General features: G+C 37.5%; 1 protein-coding gene across 8 annotated transcripts in view; it reads right to left on the reverse strand.

Moving 5' to 3' along the window:
* Positions 1-8,956: 8,956 nt before the first annotated feature.
* ATP2B1 (ATPase plasma membrane Ca2+ transporting 1) overlaps positions 8,957-26,781 on the reverse strand; it is a 60,503-nt gene continuing 42,678 nt past the window's right edge. For 6 of the 8 annotated variants that reach the window (XM_068190355.1, XM_068190360.1, XM_068190356.1 and 3 more), the window contains exons 12-21: positions 24,583-24,820; positions 23,522-23,701; positions 23,346-23,433; positions 22,928-23,034; positions 21,219-21,410; positions 20,803-21,016; positions 20,462-20,673; positions 18,467-18,574; positions 16,454-16,636; positions 8,957-11,875 (exon numbers count right to left, since the gene is read on the reverse strand). In XM_068190355.1, coding sequence (XP_068046456.1) covers positions 11,564-11,875; positions 16,454-16,636; positions 18,467-18,574; positions 20,462-20,673; positions 20,803-21,016; positions 21,219-21,410; positions 22,928-23,034; positions 23,346-23,433; positions 23,522-23,701; positions 24,583-24,820 — 1,834 coding nt within the window. In that variant the 3' untranslated portion in view covers positions 8,957-11,563. Of the gene's footprint in view, positions 11,876-15,996; positions 16,151-16,453; positions 16,637-18,466; positions 18,575-20,461; positions 20,674-20,802; positions 21,017-21,218; positions 21,411-22,927; positions 23,035-23,345; positions 23,434-23,521; positions 23,702-24,582; positions 24,821-26,781 lie in introns of all 8 variants that reach the window. The other 2 variants (XM_068190362.1, XM_068190361.1) reach the window with 2 other exon arrangements.

The following is a 26,781-nucleotide window of genomic DNA, read 5'->3' on the forward strand; positions in this document are numbered from 1 at the left end:
AGGATCATTCATCTGCTATAACGTGGATGTTAGCTGCAAAGGTGAACAATGAAAACTGGTGAATTGTATGGAGATGCCTAGTTTGGTAAAGTATCTCTTTAGGTATGTACTAGAAGTTGACGTTTCACCTAAAGGAGAATGATCTAGGAAATAGAATAAACATGAGCAAAGAATCTAGAATGATAAATCTAACTAGGAAAATGAGCTCTTGATATCAGAGCTTGCCTAAATTTTCAGGAAAAAATGTAATTGCCCAAGTGGAACTATTTTATGCACGTTTATAGGTAATTTTAGCAAGTGGCCTTTAAAAAAAAAAACAACTCTTACAACTCTGAATTTTATTTATACATAATTTTCAGGAGTAAGTATTCCCTTGAAACACACTAGTAATTTCTTGGAGTACTCAAATAAGAATTGTGAGCTAGACATTAATCCTGTTTCTGATTTTTCTATAATCCTCCATAAAATTAGTTTCTTTAGAGTGCATGTTTTCAACAGCAGTCTTTCAATAGCAGTAAAGCTAAAATAAGTGCTTGAAACCAATGTCTGCAACTGCCAGGTACAAAGTAAGACAAATGATAACAATTGTAATTACAAAAATGAGTGAGGAAAAACAATATGCCACAATTATTGAAAAATAAGGAACCTAATGGCTCTTGAACAACTGCAGCTACAACATGTGATGTTAATTTCTTCTGCTAATTGCTTTTTGAAGGGTGAGGTCTGACCCACCAGAGACTCTGGGTGCTTGGCACAGGGCTGTGCTCTGTGCATTTGTTTGGCAATGTCATAATGCCAGTCTCCCAGCTCCACACCACCCATGCATCCTCTAAAAGGATCCTTCACTCTGTATCTCATGAGTGGTCCAGAAATTACGTGAGCACTGATCTAAAAGTGTCTAAATGCTCTCTCCTCTGCTGCCACTTTGTGGCATCTATCTAAGGACCGAGTCACCAGTTTATTTTACCAGGGCTGAACCAAACTTCCATTAGTATGTTTAAAAGAACTGGGAGAATTTGGTTCTCTTAGGTTACTTACCTGTCCAGTGGGACAGGAGTCAGGCAGCAGTGGCAACTGCTTCATTTCAGGATAGTTGCAGAGAAGACACGAGAGAGATAACATTACAAATTACATCTGCGTTCATCACTACTTTACCAGACTAGGGTGGGGACTTGTGTCTGGACAAGGAAAGCCTGTATCTGCACTTTTTTTTTTTTTTTTTTTTTTTTTTTTTTTTTTTTTTGCTTCCTTTTTTTTTTTCTTGCAGCACTGGCTACTTGGGCAGGAAGAACTTTCCAGCATCAGCATGACAGTTGGCAAACCCACAACATGACGGACTGCCACAGATGCTTCCTGCTGCTACCATATAGATTTCTCTTGACTCTTACTTGTGTGGCTGATGCAGAGAGAAAAATGAAGGGAGTGGTAGTAGTTTCAGACTCTCATTTCATTATTAAATATATTATTCTGCTTGTGTGCCGGTATCAAGTACAAAAACTGCCACTATAATTGAGATAGCTAGAACTTGTCTGATTCCAAAATGAGTGGTTTTACATCTTATCAAATAATGTTTATAAAATGGTAAAAATCTAATCAATAGGCCCTATTCCACTGGTGAGGCTTGCACATATAGTGGGTCATTTGGGAGGTAGAAAGTCCAAACTGCAAATACCTTACCCATTCCATGCATTCTTTTTTAAAACTCCGTTTCCTCTCTTGCAGGAAGGCTGTATTCATACATAGCTGTATGTGTGTCAGCTTGTATCAACCCCTTCTTGTAGAGGCTCTAATATTATGAAATTTTATGCTGCTCTGAGCATAATGAGAGGTTCTGTTTCAGAGAAGGACAATTCCTGAGTGGCTGAGCAAGCCATGTATTATAGAGTGGAGTGGAGTGGAGCAGAAGGAGACAGCTGTTTAGTATCACAAAATGAAGGCAGGAAGAATGCCCCCAGTTTTCTCAGTTTTCTCCCCTCAGGCTTCCTGTAGCATTCTGTTGTATCACAGAACATTAACTGGTTTTATCATCTTGCACATTACTAATTGCAAGCATGCAGCATATGGACACACTATATGCAGAAATTCCATGAAAATCCAGTTGCAATTAACAATACAGGTACTATGGAGACTGGTCCTAGCTGCAGGAAGAGCTAACAGGGCCACATATCAGACTTTTGCAGGTGCAGTAGTGGAAATTGCCAAGGGAGCACGGTCTGGTGGCTTCTGCCCATTCAGAGCAAAGCCAGGCAGTTTTCCATCAATATGCTGTAAGGCTGCAACCTAAAAAGTGTTTTCACGCCGCACAATCTTTCTGATGGAGACAAAATACTAAATTCAAGTTAAAATTATCAGAAGCAAGCCTGTTGGAGATGAGAGCTCTAACTTACTCTGTGCACTCTTTACTTTTTTTTTCCTAATTCTTAGATACTTATCCTAATACTTATACAATACTTAGAAATTGTTTTCTGGCTACTTTCACTCTAGTTTAAGAGAGTTCATCTTTAACTAGGTTTATATTTTGAAGAACATAGCCTGTCATTAGTATAAGCAGCTTATTCTTGCATCCATAAAACAGACACTGTTTTTTGAATTCCCCAGCTGTTGCCAGAAAAGGGTCTTACATGATTGCTACAAAAGCCACCTTTAAGATCACTCCTGCTGCAAGGAAGTTTTCCTGCGTTAGTATTCAATATGATCGTGAAACTTTGTCTTCACCAAATATATATGAACACTTGCAGATAAACATCTTTTACTGTGACACACAATTTAATTATATTATCCATGTTTAATTTTGGTATTTTAAATAAAAAAAACCACTAGATTAAGTTTCTTGCATCAGTTTACCAAGAACAGTTGGTGTTATAGTTTTGTTACACTTCCTCAAACCTATCATCACTTATGTGAAATCCTACAGTGATCCATAGTGGTTTTCAAATTTTGGTATTCAGATTCAGAGCACAGATCATCATTGGTTCTTCTCCCAACCAAAACAAGAAGTAAAGGTGACTGAAGTACTCTAGCATAAGTAGAGGGCATAGTTTGTAGTGCTTCTGACATTAGTGCCTCAAGCTGGATAAATCTGCTTTAAAACACAAGCTTTTCAACTTGTATATTAGTGTTTTTTGCTCTTCTTACTCCTATCCTGTTATCCTGCTTTTCTTCCCCAAAAGTTTTCAAAAGCCTTCTCATTGCTCATATGTTTCCTTTTACTGTCCCCTTTCAATTCCGACGTCCTTCATCTACAGTGCCTTGGTTGTTAGCTCCCCATGCTGCAGACTGGGCCGCAGGAGTTACAGGAGGAGCAGGTCTGTGCTGGTTTTTGCTGTGCAGAGAACCCCACCCCACCCCACCAGCCTGCAGCAGCAGTTTACACAAAAATGGTTCCGGTGTGGTTGACCACACTGTCACAGAAGCTGTTGAAATACACAACAGAGAGAACACTGCAGGAAGAGAGGAGTGGTAACCTGGGCCAGCATCACATGCTACATCCCCACTCTGTGAAAGGCTCAGTTTCAACCCAGTCACATCCCTGCAACGAGGCGGAGCAGTTTGCTTGTGAAAGCTACAATTTTGCTGGAAAGCCAGGAAGGCTTTGAGCTGCTGGGATAGCAAAAGAGATCCCCGGCACCAGATCCTCCTTGACAGGTGGCAAAGCTTGTTCAAAAGCTTGGAGATAGTAGACCAACAGGCGTGAACAGAAAAATAACAAATTTCCTTTGTAGAATTGGCTAAGCCCTTTCATTTCATAACACAAAAATAAACCACTTGAGCTGTATCATTTTGTTAGGGTGCTTAGTACATAAATTTTTTCATGAAGTTTCCACTGAGGCCTGAATATCTGAGTCAAAATCATCAAGACTTGCCAGACTAAAGCAAGGCAAGAAAGCCATGGGAGCACTTCTGGGTTTTTTGGCAATATCTCAGATGTAATCAGTTTGGAAATAGATATCTATGGCCTAACTGTTGGACTTGGATTGATTCCAAGAGTGATGTTCCAAATTGGGTATATGATAACATGCATGAGTGTGTCCCAGTATTTCAGTCTTTTTGACAATGATTGTCAGAGATGAAGCATGACCTTGGAAAACAAACACTGACGGGGGTCTATTGGTTGTGCTGATTGCCTTTGGGAACAGTAATGAAGAAAACCAATGGAAAATCATTTTCTCAAGCAGTATTTTATCAGCTCACACTCCTCATCCAGTGATCAAAAAGCCTGTAGCACTTCTTCATTCAAATATGTAAAATGCTGATTTTGTTGATTGGTATGAAGATGACAATTGATCATTTAGTTGATATTCAGACTTGGACTGTTTATGGCCCTTTTGAAAAAGAATGAAGTCAATGAGATTTAAAGCTGTAATAACTGTATTCAAGTACTGACATGCCTATAGAATTAGCTGGGCATCCCAAGTTCTTTAAAAATGGCAGTTCAGAATACTTTTAACCTCCTGCTGTACAGTTATCTTTCATTGAATCATTAAGACTTTTGAAATGAAATATGCTTCAATATATTGACTCCACAGATGAAAATTCTAAAGATTCCTGCACCTTTAAGTTATAGACCCATTATACGGCATATTGGAAGTTAGTGTCGTAGGCACTCCCCCTCTAAACATACTTGTTTTAAATGTGTTTTAGTTTCAAAAAGAATGTGTTATTTCTAACAAAAGAAAGACCATGTTTCTGTTTTGCAGAAATTCAGCTATTTTTTCAATAGTTAGAATATAAAATTTTGGATTGAATAATCTCATTACGATAACACTTGATCAGCCAGGCAGCTAGTTTTACTATGCAGGTTATGCATAGACTCTTTGAAACTTTTTCGTATTGCAACATTTTTAAGATCAGAATGGCAGTTTCATAATGTCTTCCTACATTAGCAATAAAGTTTTATAGACAATTATATGACAACAAATAAAAAGAGAATCCAACTCTGACATATCACTAAGTTCTTTAAGTGTAGCAAAATATTTCTGTAACTCCAGGCAGAAGAAGGGAGCATTTGTATGCAAGATCAGAACTGATATGGCATTTCATGTAATTTCACTTATACTTTGCTCAATTAGATAAAAGCCTGTAACACCACCACTCCATGAGCTAAGGTAAGGAGAAAAGTTAGCTTCTCAATTCCGTGTAAATTATGGACATACTTTTCAGTGCTCTTCGTCTTGATCCATTAGAATAATATAAATTTCATTAACTTTATATGCCTGCAAGAGAACCTTCTTTTTTTTTTTAAAGCTGATCTTAAACACTTGAAACCAGAAAAAAAAAGTAGTAGCTTTGAGAAAAAGGACCAGGTTCTTTCAAGAGAGTCCTAAGTAGAGAGCAGGGCAATGAAACCACACAAATCTTCAAATAAGCTGGAATTTAATTTCCCTTAGAAACAGCTGCAATTTTTTTCTTTCTACACCTGAAAGAGGCAAATAAATTGAGAAATCCTCTCCTTGAAGAGAAGCTGATTTCCACAGGTCTGCAGCTTTCTAGAGGTCATGTTAAAATCTGTGGGCTTTCCTATGAACTACAGACAGCCAGTCATCATTCAAAAAGGTTTACTAGAGGAGAAGTGATCCTAGCTCTGCTATCACAGTAGGGATTACAGCAGGAAAATATCAGCAAGCCTTTCGGTCAGGTCAGTTTAAGATAAGAGAAAGAAAACAATCAGTTGCTTCCTTGCTTTGCTTTAGGTTTGATCGTTCCAGTGACTGATGTCTTTGTTGAATTCCATCTATGTATAGAAATAATATCCATGAGGATAATGAAGAAATGCAATAGAATTACACCTCCAGCTCAAGAATTTCAGGATCAGAAATTCTGAGGTTGGCAAGGGCCTTTGCAGGTTATTTACTCCAAACCCTTGCTAAAAGCAGCATCAGCTACAGCAGGTTGCTCAGGGCTGTGTCTAGCTGAGTTCTGAGTGTCTCTAAGGATGAAGACACCCTAAACTCTCTGTGTATTTTCTTGTGTTCAGGCAGTTTCATGTGCTGTCACTTTTGACTGGCTGGGAAAATCAGAAACTAATTTCTTATAATGGCATCAATTTAGCTATGTTCTGAATCTTTATGGGCTAAGTAACAAGCCAAGCCATTCTGGTGATATTTGGTCTGCAAATTCTTTTGGGTTTAAAAACTTTGTAATGAAACTCATACTATTGTTTTTCTAATTGGAGAAAAGAAAAAAAGCTGTCTGTCTTTCTTTCATTCTGTCTTTTTCCAAAGCCAGTTCTTTCCACAGATCTTGTTGAAAGAGCTCTCCTATGAGTTGCTCTGGGCTACAGCACCGAAAGATGCTATCATATAAAAAGTAGTCCCAAAATTTACTGAGAGTGGGTGAGATCTTGAAGAAGAAAGCAGTAAAGAAGATCAAAATGCAAGATAGAAATATGATAAAAGAGACAAATCCACAGCTGCACATCTTACCCCATCTGTGCTTCACCGATTCCCTATAATCATCCTTGGCAGACTGGAAGGGGGAAGACAGGAAAGAGTTACCAAGTTGTAATTCTCGTCTATATACTGCTAGATTTATTAGAACATAGCCTAGTTGATTTGGCAAAAGGAAAGAAGCTAAGAATGACTCATCTTTTGGGAAATTAAAATATGAGAAAAAGTACCTTCTCCAGATTTTCTTTTTATTTAAAAACACTTGTTTATTAGAATGCTTTTTGAATGATGGTCCTCAATAAATTAAACTGTTGCACTGATCAGAACATTAACAGCCAATACATGGCAAGTGATTAAAGAAAAACCTTCCCATCTCTAAAGAAGTGTTGTCCAAAACAAAATCCTGGTTTCTACCAAAATATCAGTTTGAATAATTTCCTATTTCAGGCATTCTGTGCCAGACTCATGTATCCTTTTACAGGTCCTATTGCATGGATCTGAATTTTGTAAATTGTTCATTTCATAGATTCTCTCCTAAAATACATAACACAATACACTATGCAGTAGCTGCCAGCACAGTATTCAAAATAAGCTATGTATTTCCACACAAACATCTGCCAAATACAGGCTTACCTTCAGATCTTGCAACAAACTTAGGTCATAACTGAAGAGGCTTTGTACCAAGCAGCCATCAGAGCAACCAACTTGTGGAAAACTGAGAAAGTAAAGTTAAATCCTGTATTTGTAATACTGAAATTGTCAAAGATAACAAACATATCTTCTAGGGTTTATTTGTAGAGTGGCTTTGTGGTTTTTATTGTATCTTAAATGAAAAGCTTTGGGAGGCTTTTCACACAGAGTATTTGAACCATACACCCTAATTCTCTACAAGAGACTGAGAGCTTTAAAACAGGAAAAGCCAGTATTCATTCTGTGCCTGAGAAGTTGCCATAGAGTGAATCCAAGACTGTGCCTTTGCCAAGGAGGAAGACATAGAAAAGTTTTCTGTATGATCATACTTCCAGTCTTTCAGCATAATTCAGCTTCATGCCCTACAAGAGAGGCAGCCTAGGAAAGCCAATGAAGATGTTCAGAATAGTTAGATACTGCTACATTTGCAAGGGCGCAAAGGGATCCAGAATGCATACTTCCATTTTAGTGAGCAACTGTTGTTTCAGGTTTGGCTTGACACTTGTCAGTACATCAGAATGTGAGATGCTGTTCCAGTATTCCAGTATGTACACTTCCACCAAAAGCTGTTAATTCCCAGAAATACTCCTGTTATTTTTCCAAATTTAAGTTCCCACCATCTTCTATTTGGGGCAAGTCAAGGAACCCTTTTCAAACAGGAAATTGTATGGATTTTGTAGAAAACTCTGTCAGGTGTACTTAACAGTAGTAAAGGGTCCCTCTCCAGTGTGCTACCTTTTACATGTTGTCTTTTTTCAGTTGTCTAAGCCCATCCCATCATTTTCTCAGCAAACCCTCATCTTTGAGCACAAAGGACAAGTAGTACCTGTAGGGGGCTTCTGTTTTAGAAACTAAGTCATATCTCCTTGATGGATGCTGCAGCCTCCTGACGAAGGTGGTTAGGTATTTCTGTATACATTTCAGGGGAGAAGATTGGCAGGAACAGCTATAAGGCTCTTTATTCTGGCCCATAATTTCTCATGACATGGTCCTGAATAAGCAGGCCTAATCAATCTGGAGATAAATTGGAGCTAGACCCTTCATGCTGGCCGGGCTCATCCAACAAAGTTAAGGTACTTCAGTAAGGGCTTGAAATCTGTAACATCAGAAGAAATGCACTGCTGGGGGAGGGGGTGCAGGTAGAAAAAAAGCAGTAACTCTTTTAAGACCACGTATTTGCATCAGAAAAGTAGTACAGACATTAAGAATGCTTACTATGATCTGGATTATTCTAGACCTCTGCAGAGGCTAGAACTATTAGCAGTAGAAATGGAACACATCAGGCCTTTGGAATCATTTTCCAATACTCAGTATACACAAGTTATCCTTACATGAATAATATGTTTGCTTGCTTACTTCAAAACACATTGGAAAATTTGCTGTTATTCTAAGAAAGCCTTTGAGTATGTTATTTCCTATTTTTTGGCTGCTTGTACTTGCTATAGACCCCTGCATTTACCCACTTATTTAGCATTAAGGCACATGTTTCCATTATTCTCTCCAGACTACTCCATGATGCAGCATTTTCTTCTTCCTGTTAAGGCCAATACAGAAAAAAAAAAAGAGTCCTCTAATATTAATTACCATTTTCAGCCCTCCTTCAGAGCCTAGATGTGTCCTAACATACACACAGCTATAGTAGACATCCCACCCAGGAAACCACATTTTAAGCCACTCCAAACCACCTTTTAAGCCACCCAGTCTAGAACTGAGTTTATGTTCCGAGTCACTATCGCTCAACCATGTACACTATATACCATGACCTCTTGAGAGCAAATGAGCATAAAATTGTAGCAAGACCTGTTTTATATAACTGGCATGCATTTCAAGTTTAAATCAGTACTGTACTGACATTCAAGAATTTCAGTCCCCATGCAGACTGAGATGAACAGCACTTTTATTTATTTCAGTTACAAGAAGAAAGACAAGTAAACCTTACAACCAGAAAGGCAATGAAGGCCTCATGAGCTTAGTGAAAACCATTTCATAATCTAGGCAATGTTATGATTTCTTGAGATCACAAAGAAAGCATACCCCCCTCTTAAACAACTTTTCCTTATTTCTGTAAGGATGTTTCCTATAAGAACAGCACACTGATGTTAACAGAATCAAGAGGGACCAGCGATGTACAAAGCCTACATTCACCCTCCCACCCCCCACAAAAGGTTTAAGTGTAGATTTTATTCCAAATATGATTAACATGCAGTCATGATCACACCTAGAGAAGAGGGGAAAATTAAAGTCTGTTTTGAAATGAAGTCAAATAATTACTCATTAACGAAGTTAAATGAAGATATTTTTCCACATAGCAGTGTAATTCACAGGTAAAGAAAACTCCCTTTATTTTAAGCCAGTGCTTAGCTGACTTCTGTAGTAAAGAGAAAATAGCTTACATAAAAACTGACCCCCCTACCAAGCACTCTAGATAATAACTACGATGTAAGAAAAGTGCTAGAAATGTGGGAGAAATTACTATACAAAGTGTCAAGTGCAACCCCCCACCCTCTACCCCCTTGCCTAGAATTCAGTGTATTTACTGAAATACAATAGAAAAGATGGAATTCAGGAGTAGTTGACAGTGGGATACAGTGCCACAGCTTGAACAATATCCACTAAAGGAAAACCCCAAGCATGCATGTACCCCAACACAAGGGAAAGATGTGCTTGAGCTTCCCAGCGTGCTCATTTCTGCAGTTAGCTCCACTATTATCTCCTCCCTCATTACCAACTTAATTCTTGCAGTCCTTTGAAGGGACCACTTTAAAAAATGTCCATAATTCTGGATTATTTGACAAAAAAATTAGTTTTCTATTTTTAAGAATATACAGCTGGAAAAAGAAAACCTTACAACTCATGTCTTCTGTTGCTCTTTTAAGTAGTATTGGAACAAGAAAAAATGAGGAAGTGCCAGATCAAGCACTGTTTCATCATCCTTCTCTGTCTGAACAATACAGTAGAGGCAGACCATAACTTCTTCAGTCAATCTCTAGTCGATCAGTTCTGGTGCATTTCACCTGTGCTTTATGTCAGTTCTCAGTCTCCCTCACTTAAGCAGTCAGAGATACATTTAGTGCATGGTACTCACAGTAAGTCTCGGAATTTCAGGCAGACCTATTAATTCCCCAGGAGTATCCTTTTGGCTCAGTGAAGACTTTTGAGTACCTTTAGCTTACATTCATTCTGGAGGCAGCCATCATGATTCCATTTACCCAAAGAGCTATTTGGAGTGGGGCTGTTACCATCTTGAAATTGCAGTTTAAAGGTAATCAGTAACACAAAAGAGTACCTTCTGTATTTCCAGTGAAGGAGCTGAGAAAAAAAAAATCTGTAAGAAACCATTGCTGCAATTTTATTTTAACAAAAGGGCAGATTTATTCATGTTTACAAACAAGTTTCAAAAACAAAAAGGAGAACATGTATGCTACCCACTAACATCCTTTCAAAATGCCAACAGCCCTCATGCTGCATGAAGGATTCTATAGATTAGAAAAAAATCACAGTTCCACTCACAGTTCACCAAGACAGCACTAAACTAACATGATTAGACAAAAACAAAGGACTAAGATTCTGATGTATTTTGATTTAATCCATTTTGCCCAAGATAACAGAAATATTTCAAGCAAGTTCCATCACGTATTGATGTCCTGCATTAAACAATCCTATTAAGTTCTGAACAAAAGTTATTCGTTAAGTTTCTCAAAATTTTTAAAAATTAAACAGTTGTTTCAAAACCATTAAGTAGTAAATGTATTTAAGAAACTAATTAGGACAGAGGCCATAACTTCATTAGAACACCACTGCTCATGTTTTTACAAAGCATTAGTGTTATCTATTTGGCTATTAGTAGTAGCAATTTATCTACAATATTTAACAAGGTAAATTGCAGGCAAAATTCAGTACAGTTTCAATAGAAACACCCTTTTCCTGAAAATACAGCAGTATTTGAAGGACTAGTTTTTTTGGTTTTTTTTGTTTTGTTTTTCATCTTCTCTGCATCATTTATAAGGAAGCTTCCCATCTATGAACAGGAACAAAAAAGTATCTACAAACCTTGTAAACAGATCTGTATCATTTATAAACATAAATAATCCAAATTATTAACAGCCAACAGCAGAAATTAAAGTATCAATTCAATGATCCAGGGCCTCCTTGCCCTTCCCAGCTTTCCCCTCAGAAAAGGATCATGATAAACTAAAGCTCTGCTAACACACTCTTCAGGACCATTCTTAGTACAACAGATGATCCACAGGTCACTTATGCTGAGTTACTGTTTATCTGTCAGAGTTCATTATTACTCCCACCCCCAGAAAAGCACCCTCCAGTCTGGCAGAAAGCTTTTTTTTTTAAAAAAATAAATCTACATTCGTACAAGTGTTTCTTCGGTTGAAGTCCAAGACAAGAATATCATCTTGTCCATCATAATGTGTGAAGAGACCCAGTTTCAATTTCTTTACAATGCAGCTAGTGTGTTAACATTCAGCTTACAATCAGAGTGATGTTTCCAAACTATGTAGTGGGCTCCCTGGGGATGAAGAGGTAGCAGACTTGTTCTTGTCTGTTGTAAGGTGAATTCCACTGTCAACCGCATTGTTATTTCTATTGGGAGAGGGAGGGGGACTAGAGTTGCGTTTTGTTGGAGCATCATCTTCAGCATCAGTATCATCAATAAGGGGAATATGAGGCTCGGAGTCTTCTATTCTAAACTCAGGATGTGTCATAAAATTGTGAATTGAACTTCGTGTCTCAGGTTTCTCTAGCCCCTCGTACAAGGAGCTACGAAATGCATTCACCACTCGGATCTGTAAACAAAGAAAAAATACTGTTAAAATATTGCATATTTACTGAGAATGGCATGGTTCTTATGAGTTTGAATCCACAAACAGCTAGACATGAGTGAATCAAATTTGTATGATGCAGTGGAACTTGCAATATACTGTAAAAAATGAAGAGCATTTCAGTAGAGCACTGCCAGTCTACACAGTAGGAATAAAAATTGTGAAAGTACTGCAAAAAGCGGAAGGGCCCTAAAATTCAGACATGGCACTAGAATTGTTAAATTATTTAACACGGGCTAAGCACTTTTCAGAAGTGAGGCCAACAAATATTTACATATTCAAAAATTAAATAAATCTCAATTAGTGTTTTATTGAATATTTGGGTGAGATTGGAGGGAGGGAAGGAGGAGGAGAGGCTGAAAATAAGTTAGGGGAAAGGGTCACTAATTCTCATGCTAGGAATTAGGATGTCAACTGACTATGAAAAAGCCAAGCAAGTGTAAGCCAATGTCACAATGAACGAACATTTACAAAGTCATGCAAAAAAAGATACCGCTGTAACAGCTGTAAATATTCGAGTATATAGCCATTTACCGCTCTAGAGAAAGCTCCTTAGTGAACAGTGCTTTGGAAACTTAAGACCAGAACTAGGAAATTGAATACTCTATCGTACAGTTTAGTAGCCAGTACAGGTTGTAACTTTGAAGAGACTACTTAAGTAGCACCAAGTATGAGAAAAGCAGGATGATCAGCCTTTGCGCAAGTCTTCAATTTACATTGAATTCATGGACACAGTTCCCAGGCTGAGGACTGTTTCATGTCTTTTTGTTGTTTAATATTTTTTGAATCAGAAAGCTAAGCTAACAGATTTCATAAATAAGCCTTTCATAGTTAAATTAGATACAAAAGAAAGTACAGCTTTATTTTGCAAATTGTGCATGTCCAGGCTGACTTGAATTTAAGCTTTCCAAACTATTACTTGAATGATGAAACCAGCTGTCCACACCCCCCTCCTTCTCCCATGCCTCGTGTTTCCCTGATCAACTAGACAAACTGAGGATTCATTCTTGAACTGATAAAACAAGTAAGGTGAGGCAGAAGTCATTGACTCATTTATCCAACACTTTTCCCAAGACAGTTTCCCCCTCCTGTTGACTCATTCAATTCTCGACATCCCGACCCTGAGCAAGTCTCCAGCAAAGCAGTGTGAAATAGTGTTAAATAGTAAGCAGCAGAGCATCTCCGTAGTAAACAAGAACTCGCTGTTACAAACAGCAAGTCAAATTTAAAGCTTTTTTTAGCGCATCCAAGATGACTTGTTTCAAGCTGAGAAACACATCATGACTAGTGCTTCCAGAGTTCCTCAACAGAAAAAATAAAGTGACTTCCAGGTGAAGGAATGAAGCTGGAAGGTCAAGCAGCTCAAGAGCAGAGACTACAAAACAGCTAAGATACACCAGGGAAGTTCACTGTAAACAAAGAAGGGCTCCCCAAAAGCAATGTGTTAAATCAAATTGGTTAAATGGAACCACTGCACATGATAAAGTCTCATGTCTTGACTGTGTTCTTTGACCTCTAGAAGTAGCATCATTTCCCCACCTCTGCTCCCTCAGACCACTTGCACAAAGAATTTTACTCCAAAGTGATCATGTCCCCATTTTTATACTACAGGTACATGCTGAGCCCAATTAACCATGGAGGCAAGGGAAGAAGGCACAGGGAATAAGGGGAAACAGGGATGGGGCACACAATCAAGGGGGAGGACATAACTACCAGTAAGGAGAGGACAGAAAAGAGAGTGAATTTGCTGGAGAAAAGAGTACAACAGCAGCTAGTACTTGACTGTTCACTGCATGAAAAGAATTGAGCAGACTGTCAAGGAGTTGATACATTATATGAAGTTTAAAAAAGTCCAGCCAGCTGCCTAAACTGGATTACCAAGAAAATTAGCAGTGTCAATACCAGACTGAAAGTTTGCAATGACTTTATTTGGCATGTTGCATCCCACTGTGCCACTTATGTGTCAAAATGAAATATGAATGTCTCATGGCACTGTTTGTTCATTGCTTACACATGAGAATTTAGAACATCAGCAGCAATGAAAAACAATTCTAGCTTAAGAGGACAGCTGTAATTATCACAGAATATGTGCATACCCACAAAAAAGGCTTGGTTCCCATGCAGAATGCATACTACGCAAGTGGTATGCAAACCTCAGAGTCCAGCCACAAAGGCAGAAATCAAACTTTCAGCACTTTAAAAGGGAAAATTTGGTGTTTTGAAGGCTCTATTTTCAACCACTCAAGATAATTAAACTAGAGGGATAACTATAAATAAATCATGTAAGTGAGGTGCAAACAAGACAATTTGTTAAGTGTAATTCATACTGTCATCAGGCCTTCCTCATATTAGTACCAGAATAGCAAGGAATGCAGTTGGCACTCCAAATCCTCTTAACCAGATGGCTGCTTAAGAGTTGCAACCTTACTTCACAGGAACTATTTTCCAACAAGCAGCTCTAAAAAAGAGACAATAACACATCTGCTTCCCATTAATCTATATGAGTTCTCAAAAGCTGTTCTTCTGGAGAGTGTAGCAGAAGGCTGTAATAGTGAGGATAAAAAACTAGTTCTCTATGGTTCTCTACAGAGCAATAGTAGCTCTGTATCTGCATTGGTCATTTGATGCAATGAGATGCTGCAGTGCCCAGTAGATTCTGCTCAAATAGCAGCATGGAATGACATTGCTCTCTAGAGAATTCTGAATGTCTAATTAATGTTCTGGAGTGTAGTTAGGGATACAGGTTACTAATTAGCATTTTAACTAGGAGATGCAATCCTGTGCATCCTTAAGTGTTAAATCTACTTTTAATTTTGTGTTCTTGAGGCATGCAAATTTGTGAGCTGAGCTTCTCAGTACTACTGAAAGGTAGAGAAATACCTGTCTTGCCACTGGAGAACAAATACAGAGGTAAAAACTTGTGCAAGCTCACACGCGAATTCTGTCCAAGCCCAAAAATAATTTAAAAAAAAGTCTGAAGATTTCACCAGTTCACTTAAGACAGCTCCTGAAATTAAGGGTCTTCATCCATCTGGTAATCTGAAAGTTTAAGCAGGGAGGGGAAGGGGGGAAGGGGGAGAAGCAGCCCTCTCAGAGTTATTTTAAAAAAGCAATTATTTAACCTGTCTCTAGGAAGTTAGAGAAGAAAGTTAAGCATGTATTAAGATGGAAAACTGAACAAAGATATTGGCTATCAGTATGCAACTACAACTACTATGCATCTTCTGGCTCCAGAGTTTAGGCCTACATCCAAGAGTAAATAAATCTCCAGCCTCTACAGAGAGGAAGGCTGAAACTGAAATGCCACTTAGAGCAAAAAGACAGAGATGGTAGAATTGAGATGAGACAAACTTCACTTTCACTGATGGCTTATGAACTGCTCCCAGAAGAACCTAGAGAGGAAAAAGAACCCTTCAGATTTGAATGAAAGTTTTGCCATTTAATGCTTATTTTTTTTCCTTTTTATATTAGCTAATTCATATTTCTTCTGACTTGTATGCATTTTAGAAGCCTTGTTTCACCACCTGAATCCTGATGTTGAAAAAGTTGTTATTCAGTAAATAAGGTCCAATGAAAGCAGAGATTCATAAAGTTCCTTACAGGCTACAAAGAAAATGCATTTAGTGCTCCATGTTCTAACAATATTCATATCTTCAACATACCGTTTGCTTCCAAATCAGCTTGCTTACTTAAGTACTGTTTGTGCTGCAGTGCAAGAGATCTATTTTTGCTGACCTGGGTCCATGATTATACAGTATATTCACTTATTCAATGCAAGTCACCCTAAGAGGCATATACTCGAAAATTTACAACAGTTTTCCCTTTTTGTCTTAAAAATCCCTCTGTACACGAATGGATGAAGGCACAGGATGTGCAGGCTCACAGCTTTCACATTAAAGTCTTTTGTTGAAACTGTTCCACCTGTTCTCAGCCCTCTAAGAAAAAAAAGTCTTGAGGACTCCACTTTGTGGAAGAGCTCTATAAAAGCCTGAACGATGATTTTAAGTACTAAGGAGAAAATGAGAAACGTTAGGTACGTGAATTAGGAAATGTTAATTTCATGCACTTTAGGAACACACACTCACACCCCACAGTAGTAGAAGCAGTAGTAGAGGAAAACACTACATGTGTAGGGGTAGAAATATTTGTTACATCATGGTGCTGGCTGGCGATGGAGGGTTGCCGCCTTAGAGCCCCCTGAATGGTACTTCCACTCTGGAAAGCATTCACTACATCCATCTGCAAGGAATCAGAGATTGTGACAGCTTGCTCAGCAAGAGAGAGAGAGAACAAGAGAAAGGACCATCCCATCTATAACACACAAAAAGTAAAGAAAAAAAGGCACTTTTTAAAAACAGAGCAGATACACAGGCAAGAGTTGCATTTAAAGCTGAAGAAAACAGAGGACCCTGAGGGATTACACATCCATCCATACCCCCTTTTGGCAGTCTAAATCACACCAGTTAGAACAGCCACCTTAATCAAAAATGGAGAAATTTCCCTCATAACACCCATTGCATCCTACCTTTTTCAAGACCATACCTGAGTTTGTATCCTGTTTAGGCCCCTAAACCACAAAATCTGACCACGACGCAATTCTCTTTCAGCATGATCAATCTCCTCTACATCTTCTGCTAGCTCTTCTTCAGGAATCTCTTCCTTTTGAGTTCCATGACCAGCTTCTTTAAGGAATTTCAGTCGGCTGGTTGGAATTGTTGAAATCAACTAACAGTGGATGAAATACATAAATCAGGATAATTCTTTTTTAACAAAAAAAAAGAGTAATACCAGTCTTAAGGCTTAACAGGTATCCTGCATACAATTAGCAAAGCTGAAAAAACTAAATTACATAGACAGGATGAGTGCATCAGTGTAAAACAATCACTCCTCCAGCTGAATAGCTGCAAAGCTGTGAATATACTTACTACCTCAGCCAAGGTGCGAAATTAAACTTGGACTACAAAACAGCCTTTCCAGGGACAAAGAATTCCACATTAACATTACTTGACAATGCCAGGAAGGAGCAGTACTGAAGCTAAAAAAGCCATTAATCCTGTAGATTGTATTTGTATCTAGAGCTTTTAGAGTATCATCATTTTGGTGAGCATGACGTCTCACCTCAAGTGGGACCTCCAATACCTAAAGTAACCACAATTAATTCAAGAAATACACAAGAGACATTCATTCATTTGTGACCTGGGAGATATCAATCCATTTGCAAGGTAAGTGATATGTCTGAAATTTTATGTATCTCAAGTTGTTACTTTGCTACTTGGTGTATAGCAATTTATATATCTTAAACAAAAACTACATGTGGTTAAGGGGAGTCATCTTTTGGTACATTATATCTAGCAGATTCAGATCAATTCCAAAACTGCTTTCCTTGATCATCACAAACCTAGAAGACCATTTCTGCAGCTGCAGAGGAAAAAAGTCTGCTCCAAAAGCAAGATAAACAGCCCTTTATGCTGAAACTGCTACTATGAATGCTCCCAGCTCACACTTCAGTTTCTATTATTCTCAGAAAATTAAAGCTCTTTGACTTTAATGAGATGCTAGAGCAGCATGAATGGCAGTAGGGAAGCTTTGCCCTTGCAAGACACTTTGGGTCAAAGGTATTTCAAGCCATCTCGGTTCTCTTCTAAGAGTCACCTCAGAGTGACTCTATTTGATTTTTTTAAATAATTAATTTTCCAGAGAACCTTGTTAAAAAGCTTAGTCACTTTTAGAACGTATGTCTATGTATGTATTTACAACTAAAATTCATCCTACCAATTTTATGGTGAAACATGAAGTGTCTTTTACTTAGTGGAAGGAAAGAAACTGTAATGGAAAACTCTTCATGTAGTATGAAAAGTTTAGACAACTATGTCATTAAATAATAGAAAACTCTGTAGCTCTAAAGTTTCATGTAAATAAGCTTGCTGCTTACAAGCACTGTTGTGCATGCAATAGTAATGACACTCTGGGGGGAGGGGAAACGAAATAAAAGTCCAAATGTAATGGCTTACTAGGCGGGAAGACTTTTCAATTATGCTACAATTATGCAAATAAAGATTAAAGAGAAAGTTGGTTTGAGTTTGCTGCATTTCTTGCTACTCCAGGAGGTTTTTAAATCAAGAAAATACTGCCAAATTTAGCAATTTTGATTTTTCAAGAAAATCATTAAGAACCAAATTAAATATATTTTAACATTAGCATGTTCATTGCATCTTGTATTCTTACCACATTTTCTGGTACTCATATTTGGCTGAAGATACAATTTCATATTTAAAAGGTAACTACAGCTGCTTCTAGTTAAAAATTGCTAAACAAACCAGCCACAGTATCTAGTTATGAAATGTTAATAATTGATCCACTCTGAGGAAGGAATATTCAACTAGAGACTTTCTGTATCTATTGAACAAGTCAATTATAATTAATATTTACTGTTAGTCTTCATATATTCATATAGTCCACTTGAAAGATCTGAATGCTAAAGACAGTGTGTTTGCTTTTTCCATTTAAAGTATACTGTTGCAAGTAGATATTTGGCATTTTGAGAAATCAGTTTACCTGGCCCCAGAGTAGTGTGCCCATGCCCAGGAAAATGGACCACAGCCACTGTTCAATTGAGAGTTCTGAGCAACTGAAAGGCTTTCCACCAAACTGCACAATAATTATCTGTGAAGAAAAACATGATTAAACTTGTATCAGGGACCTGTTACTAGAAAATTCCCTAATGCTTTAAGATCACAACAGACAGCTCTGCAAGAGAACATGTGATTTCCCATCTTATTAAGCATATTTTTTCACTGTCTCAGCAGTTTGAGCAAGTTCCCAAACCTATGCCGCCATTCTTCTGCTTTTCAGCATTCCAAGAACTACCCATTCATTCTTCAAATGTTGCACTCATGAAAAATTGCTGACTCCTCAATTTTGCTTGCCACTTTTTTTCCCTTCATTTCACAATTACAGCATGCATTTGATGCTACAAATATATAGTGATTACTTTTGCTATGAACACCCATCTTGGAACTAGGTCCAAAATTCATAAACTTGTATTAATATAATTCATAGATCCATAAGACATGAAATATCTCAAAAGTACTTCTACAGGATATTACTACGTATCACATCAGTGTTAAATTTCAGACTTTAAATCACCACATGTAGTAAATCTTGGGGGAAGGAGGAAAAGTTCTCAAAAGCTAAATTAAATGAGCTCCTACTGCCTTAGCTATTGCAACAAGCTGTACAGGCCCCAATGAGCAAGGTGTCCCTCTGCATAGGAATTATATGCATGAAAGTCTGCCCTGGAGAATCAACAATTCAAAGCAGCAGGGCAGGCATGAAAAGGAGACAGTATTGACCATTAAGTAGGACACCTGACAGCTGAAAAAGCAAAAAGTATCTTCTGTTATTAACTCCAAATTAAATACTGAGATAACAAAGCAGGAGTTGGGAAGGCATTCAGTCTGCCAAATTTATAAAGGGAACACAGTGGCAGTCAGGAGTAATTTCTAAATGTTTGGCTTGGTTGCACAACAAGATTCAATCTGCTGCATTCGTAACCCCAAAAATAAGAGCAATTTTGAAGAAGTGTCATGTACAACAATCTAAACCTGAGAGAGTAAGTTCCCTGACTTAATGCAAAGCAGCAGTGCATACATTTCCAGTGCTTGAACTGATATAACTTCCATCAACTTCATGTATTATCAAGTCTAAGGAGAAGCTTAATATGTAGGTTATATGTCCCAAATAACTTAATCCAAAATGAAAATAGATTCTGAAATTAAATATCATACCAATTTGTTTGTTATTTCTTCTGACTAATTAAAGTTAAGGCTATTTAGAGGATGAAAATATTTCTTGTAAACTATTTTCTTTAGATTCAGGTTTAAATTGGTGTTTCTCAACACCAGCATGTGACTCCAATCAACTGAAGATCATTTAATTTTCTTTGTTAACATGTACTGAGTTAACTAACTAGCTTTTATGAGTTTCCCTATGAGCTGGAACAGAAGGTAACTAGACATTTGGGGTTTTTTTCACTTAAAACAGCACTTCTACAATATATACCAGTAGGTATCACTGGTTCCTGCACCAGTAAGGTAAAAACTGATATTTAAATTTCTAAAGCTTATTCATGTCCTAATCTCATTAAGAAAATAAAAGAAGTTTTTCTTTTTCTATTATTGTTTAAATGGACTCTCGCTCAGATACACAGGTAGATATTATAAGAAAGATTTAGGGGCAAGGGGTGAATGAACAGATGACACATATAATTTTTTCATATTTTGCCAAGAGATTAGAACACTAAGATAAAATTAAAAACATAAAAAAATCGAAAGGTAACTACAAATACAACATTCCAGCATTACCAACTTCAAAGAGGTTTGAAAACTCCATAAAGCTGCACTTACAACTTACTTATTGTGTGCTTGATGCTGGAGGTTTTTGACATTGCAGAAATTAGATCTTGGGCACTAGTTGACTGGCATTTCCAAGGTAAGCAAGTACATCAGTGCATTAAATGCATTTTCCCCCACCCTCCAAGAATCTGCTTACCTGCACAACAAATGTCCCCAGCACAATAGAACAGAAGATAGCATTGTTAAAGATTCCTTCAAAAACATTTCTTTCACCATGAATCTTTCGGGCATTAATTTCATTGAAGAGCTGCATCATCACAAATGTATTAAATACTATAGTATAGTGCTCTGAAGGAGGAGCATGCAGAGGTGCATTTCTTCCACTATCGATATCAAAAATTTTCTCACCTGTATATAAAAGGCATTTATGAACAGCTTGATTAGTCTCTCTATACACACACTACAGCAAAAAAAAGTTTTAAAAAACCACCTCTCTACAACATTCAGAATAACTTGGTAAAGCCTCAGTATTCTTACCAGCAAACAGGAGCGTGAAGACCACTACAAGCTGGTAGAATGCATGACCCAAAATGTTCTTCATCATTGTACGAGAAATCAAAGGTTTGTTTCTACCATAAGGCTTCCGCAGCAGAAGAGCTTCAGTGGGTGGTTCTGTTGCCAGGGCAAGAGAAGCTAATGTGTCCATTATGAGATTTACCCACAGCATCTGCACGGCTTTAAGTGGAGAATCCTATAAAAATAGATACATAAACCCTCCAAGAGAAGTGCAGAAATTACACCTATTAAAGGCATCTATCATAACAATATCGGCATGTTCTGAAGAGCATTATGATCTTTGGACTACTGTTTAAGTGAAAGTTTGAGCTCAAGAATTAATCAGTCATGACTTTTTCAACCTTTATTAGCTGAAACAATTCCCCACTGGTACGTACTTGTGTTATGCATGCTCCTGTAAAAGCAACAATTACTGCTACTACATTGACAGTAAGTTGGAACTGAAGAAATTTGGAGATGCTGTCGTAGACATTTCGTCCCCACATAACTGCTTTAACAATACTGGTGAAGTTGTCGTCTGTAAGGATAATATCAGAAGCTTCTTTAGCTACATCTGTTCCAGCAATACCCTGATAGAAAAAGAAAAACATTATGAAATATAACAGGATGCACTCATTTTTTATGACAAAAGCTCTTATGTCATTTGGATGCACAACATCTGAAGGACTCCTTTAATGTAAGCATATAAAGGTGTATTGAAACAAGTTCTACTTGAAAGTCTTAGGAAAATGAAAACAAAGTAATGCTCTCTTTAAAATAAAGACCTTAATATAAATTTGAGAGTTGACAGTAAAGACACGTTAAGTTCTCCCAAAGAAATGTTACTGAAACCTGTTCAAGCTGAAGGCCACCAGATGGTGCAGTACTACAGTTCAAGCTCTACCCTAATTATACTGTTGTATGGATTCCAGCAGCAGTCAATGTGCTTGCTACACAGTAGGATGGTAAACACTACCAATAACCTTTTGCAGATGGGCATTGGCAGTGAACAGTAGACTATGTAATGTCATTGCATATGCATTGCAAAGCAACATGACAGTCTTAAATTTTAAGCACCTCTAGTCTCCTACAGTACCCGAACAGCTCTGTTCTATGTAATGATGCCTGAAGACGCCTACTTCAAAAAATCTTAATTTTTCTTTTGGCATTCCAAATCCACTAACTCAATAGCAAATTTTATGATCCCTATTCTTGATATATTATTTTGTCAAGGAAACCAGTCACCTGCACAGCTATGTGTACGCCTTAAAAGTTACCTTTAGATATCATACGGTATATTTTAAGTGCTATTTAGGTAAGCAGTTAGAGAGTTAGGTAGCAGTTAGGTAAGCAGTTCCTTACACAGATGAACACAGACAGCAACTGCAGGAAACATTCAAAACAGACAAACAAATCTGCCCCGACAGTGGCAACTACAGCAGCTATACAAAGATACTTGTTACAAGACTGTTACAGTCTAGAGAACATTTCATATGTAGCTGTCAAATTTTTAAGTTATGTTTTTGAAAAAAGCTCCTTGAGAATGATGTGAAATCTCTTTCCCATTTTTTCTCTCAGGAGTAGAATCTGAGTCAGTGTTTCTTTTTCTGCATGTGGTATAGGAAGAGTGTGGTCTTCATTTTTTCATTCCTTTCAATTGCTTCAAGACTACAATGACCTGCCACGACCAAAGTGTACCTCTTACATTTAAGACTGAGGAGGAATCCTGTGGCAAAAGGAAGCTTGAGGAATCTGTCTTACTCTGTGTTTTGAAAGAAAGCTGAAACCCACATACTTAAGACACAAGGCTATGCAGGATAAGCACTTAAAAGCCAAGACACTGTTTGGAAGCCACGTGAAAGGGTAACTGAGAAAGCCATGTAATCTAACAAATCATCCAGACAAGGGCAGATACTACACTATCATAAAACGCTGTTGCTTCAATTGTACTTCAGATGTACAAGATATGGCCTCCAAAGCCATTTTGAACATGAACTGGCAGTCTCTTCCATTATGATGTCCCCGTTCATAAAACAAGGTTCTTTGATCTGAAGTGATTTGATAAGTCATTGATAAAATACTGAGGATGTAAAAAAAAAAATCCTACCATAGCAAATCCAACATCTGCCTTCTTCAAAGCTGGACCATCATTGGTACCATCACCAGTCACTGCTACAACTTGCCTCTGGTCAAAGACAGTGCTGTCAATTATACCTAAAATAAAATTACATACAAGTGTTACAGTTCTACATTAACACAGCAAAGACTTAATCTGAAAGAGAAACCTAGTTTTTGTCTTTATCAGTCATAAAACAAACAAACAAACAAAAAAGCCCCAAAAAACCCAAAAACAACAGTCACCAAAAAAAAAGTTCTTATTGGCTTCATTTCTCTAGCAGAAATGAAAAAAATCAGTCGGAAACAACTTCACAGACATTTCCCATTGTTCAGTCCTATTTTTTTCCCTAGAAGCACAGGAAAAGAAAATCCAACTTTACTTAGAAGCTCAGATAATTTTTACCTACCTTTTACTAGAGTGTGTTTGTCAGTGGGAGAAGATCTTGCAAGAACACGAAGCTTTGGCCAAATTTTATCTATTCGCTCTTGCTCTATCTGCAGAAAGAGCATTGGTTATATTTTACACACGTAGGAGACTTAGCATATCTGTTGATCTACTTGATGAGAGAGTCAGTATGCTTACCTCTCCTTTTTCATTGCGTATTCTCCTGTTAAAGTCTTTGCCCTCTAAACATAGGAAGTCTTCACCAGGATTCAGAATACCACATTTCAATGCAATAGCACGAGCAGTGTTAATGTTATCACCGGTGACCATACGTACAGTTATGCCTGCACGTTGACACTTTTTTATTGCATCAGGTACCTGTAAAGAAGACAAAAACCCCCACAGGCTCAGAGACTGTACATTAGTTAAATAAATCTAGACATGTGAGCGAAAGGAGTGTTTATGGCTCAGTACAGGATACCTGTTATTTTAAAATGAAGACTGTAGTTATGGAACATTAAAAAAAATGAAGTAGCTTACCACAATTCTTTTCCTAAAAACCACACAAGTTGCAATTCTGGCAAGAGGCTTTGTGCCACTGCTATGTCTGTTCCCCTCCCTCCTGCAATTTTTCAAATACTGCAGTATTCAAAATACCACAAAAATCCTCATGACATATTAGGCTGTACTGAGTACTGGCATTTTAGTTATGATTATGTGAAATAAACTACAGCTCATGCTCCAGTACTTCATCAATAACTTTTACTGTAAAGTGACAATAGTCACAGATCAGCCCCAATTTCCACATGCATGTGGCATAAAAGCTTTCACTGTTGAAAAACTTTACACCTCAACCACAAGCCATACTCCTTGCCCTCAGTTCTCAGGTGAGAAGCTCACCACTCTCCATCATTCCTCATGAGAAGCTGGTTGCAAGCACAGTGGCTAATCTTATCCAAACCAAGTGTCCTAATACTCCAAGTGGTAAAAAAATAACAAATTGTTTCATTTACTGAGATCCTGCACAGTAAGTACCTTAAGTTATTAGTTTGTACAGTGCTTCAGCAACACAGCATAACTGACATTAAGTAGTTTTAATCTGCTTTTGTTGCTCCATTAACTTCCCCTTCAAGAAATTAGATTTTCATTTATTAACTATGCTTAAGGCATACAATAGCAGTTCAGTTCCTTGTACTCTGGATGATGAAAAACATGAATCCCATGTAACAGAATCACTGCAGCTTAGCTGGTGACCCTACCTCAGGTCTCACAGGATCTTCAATCCCAACAACAGCAATGCATGTCAGACCAGTAACGATATCATTTTCATTGTCCCACTCTGGCTCAGGCTCCCCTGCTGGGAAGTCTCTGAATGCCAGGCAGATGGTTCTGAGACCTTCAGAAGCCATTGGCTCAATTACAGTTTTCACAATATCATCGCGGTCCCTAGGTCTAAATACCTTTGGTTCTCCATTAGCACTCAGTATTTTGAAGCACCTGGAAAGAAAGGTTTAAAGAGTTATCAAATTTTAACCAGAAGTTCAACCCACTGAGCTTATCAGTCAATTCCACTAAGTTTTTATAAACTGTGTTTTTGCTAGACTCGAACACACAGGCACAAAAAGCCGGTAGGGTTATCTCTAAGGTAATCTTCTCCAAATGCACTTTACTTCTTCAGTTGCAAAACATACTTTCCATAGAAAGTTAAACTGAGCCAGTCATCCTAGGATGAAAGTAATGCCCGACAAATTTCACATACAAACATCCATTAGCTCCAGGAAGTATCCATTTCTCCATTGTATGTAAACAGACTGTTGTCTGCACTGGTTGAGTCAGGCAATCCAGTTTCAAGCTCAGCAAAATAATCCCATCTTGTTAACAGCAATACAGTCTCAGAAATAAGTACACTTTCAGAACATGCATGTGCTGCTTGAACAGCTGCAAGCACTAAACTTACAGCACTATAAGCAAACTTAGGTACTGCTACCCTTAAGAACAAAAAAGTTTGCAGCCCTTCCCCCCCAGCCTAAGTGCAGAGAATTCAGAGAGCATCTAGTATGTGAGGCAATGTGAAATATTAAATTAAAAACAAATATCGAAACTGATTTAAATGTTTGTATAGGAGACTAGATTCACCACTATGCACTTGAGCATTTCAATACATGCTCTCCTAGTTTTGTTTCTTCATGCCAAAGATGCCACTGCTTTCACGGAGAGCATATATACTTCATTAATATTGATGCCATGAATATAACACTACCAATGATTTTGAACAAGAAACTAAATCTTGCACATGTGTTTTTTACAAAGTTTTGCCATAAAGTAACACTATTAACCATTAATTTTACAAATTAGTACTACTACAGCACCCAAAAAAAAAATAGAATTCAATACTTTCATTAAATATCAAGTTCAGACTTTGCAGACCCACAAAGATTACATGTGTTACAGTTAAGTGTATAGTATAGTATAGTATAGATTTAGGGAATTCCCTAAAAGTTTCCACCTCATACAGAAAATTAAAATTAAGCAGTCCATTAGAACTTCAAAATTCATATCATAACTGAAATTCAAAGTCTATGTGAATTTTTTGATTTTACTTATCTGTTCAAATGTCAGCAGTCATTAAGGATATCTAGAGTTAGCTGCAATCATAAGGCTGGTGACAAATTCAAACATTCCAAAAGAACTAAATACACATAAACAAATTCTATGCAAAACCACACTGGAACTCACTTCAAATATTTGACTTAGTGATAAGGAAAGAAAAAAGAAAGTACTCTACCTGCAAACATTTCTGAATTTTTTCTACACTTACTAGTGACTCATTTGTGTCTTATAAATGTTCATGTTTAAGTTTTCAAGTGTATTCAAGTGTAGTTACAGTATTCAAGTGTATTCAAGTGTAGTTACATATGCTATAATAAGAGAAAGAGCAGCACAACTGACAAACCAGATTACAAGTACTGCACAGGAAGCAGCTTATGATGGCTATATCTTTGTCCTATTCAGTGCATACTCTGAAGTAGTTTCCCATTTAGACACTATTCCTATAATATCCAAATCAGTCTAGGTTTTCTTGTTCTTTGCCAAATGCCCTTATTATTTATTTTCTTATTTCATTTACTAAGTCAACCACATGAGTCTGGGATGACCGAGTTCTAGCAACTTCTACAGTACAGTTGTCCAATATTGTAAGTTACAAAATACTTCAGAAGGTGGAAGTAATGTGAATATAGGCACACCTATTCATTGATAAGGTTTGGTTTAAAATCTAGCTATGCAAAATAAAGTACAGATTTTAAGTTCCATATCAAGGGGAACAAGAGTCCTTTAAAGACTGGCATTTAGTTCTGAGCACAAAAGTTGAGGAGAAGGAAGAGTTCATTTTTTTTCAGTACTTTAGTAGTTTCCTAGGTAATGATTTGGGGAGCTATTAACAAACAAAAAAGTAAATT

The sequence above is a fragment of the Anomalospiza imberbis genome, chromosome 5 (genome assembly GCF_031753505.1).
Source record: "Anomalospiza imberbis isolate Cuckoo-Finch-1a 21T00152 chromosome 5, ASM3175350v1, whole genome shotgun sequence".
In the NCBI taxonomy this organism is placed as follows: Eukaryota; Metazoa; Chordata; class Aves; order Passeriformes; family Viduidae; genus Anomalospiza; species Anomalospiza imberbis.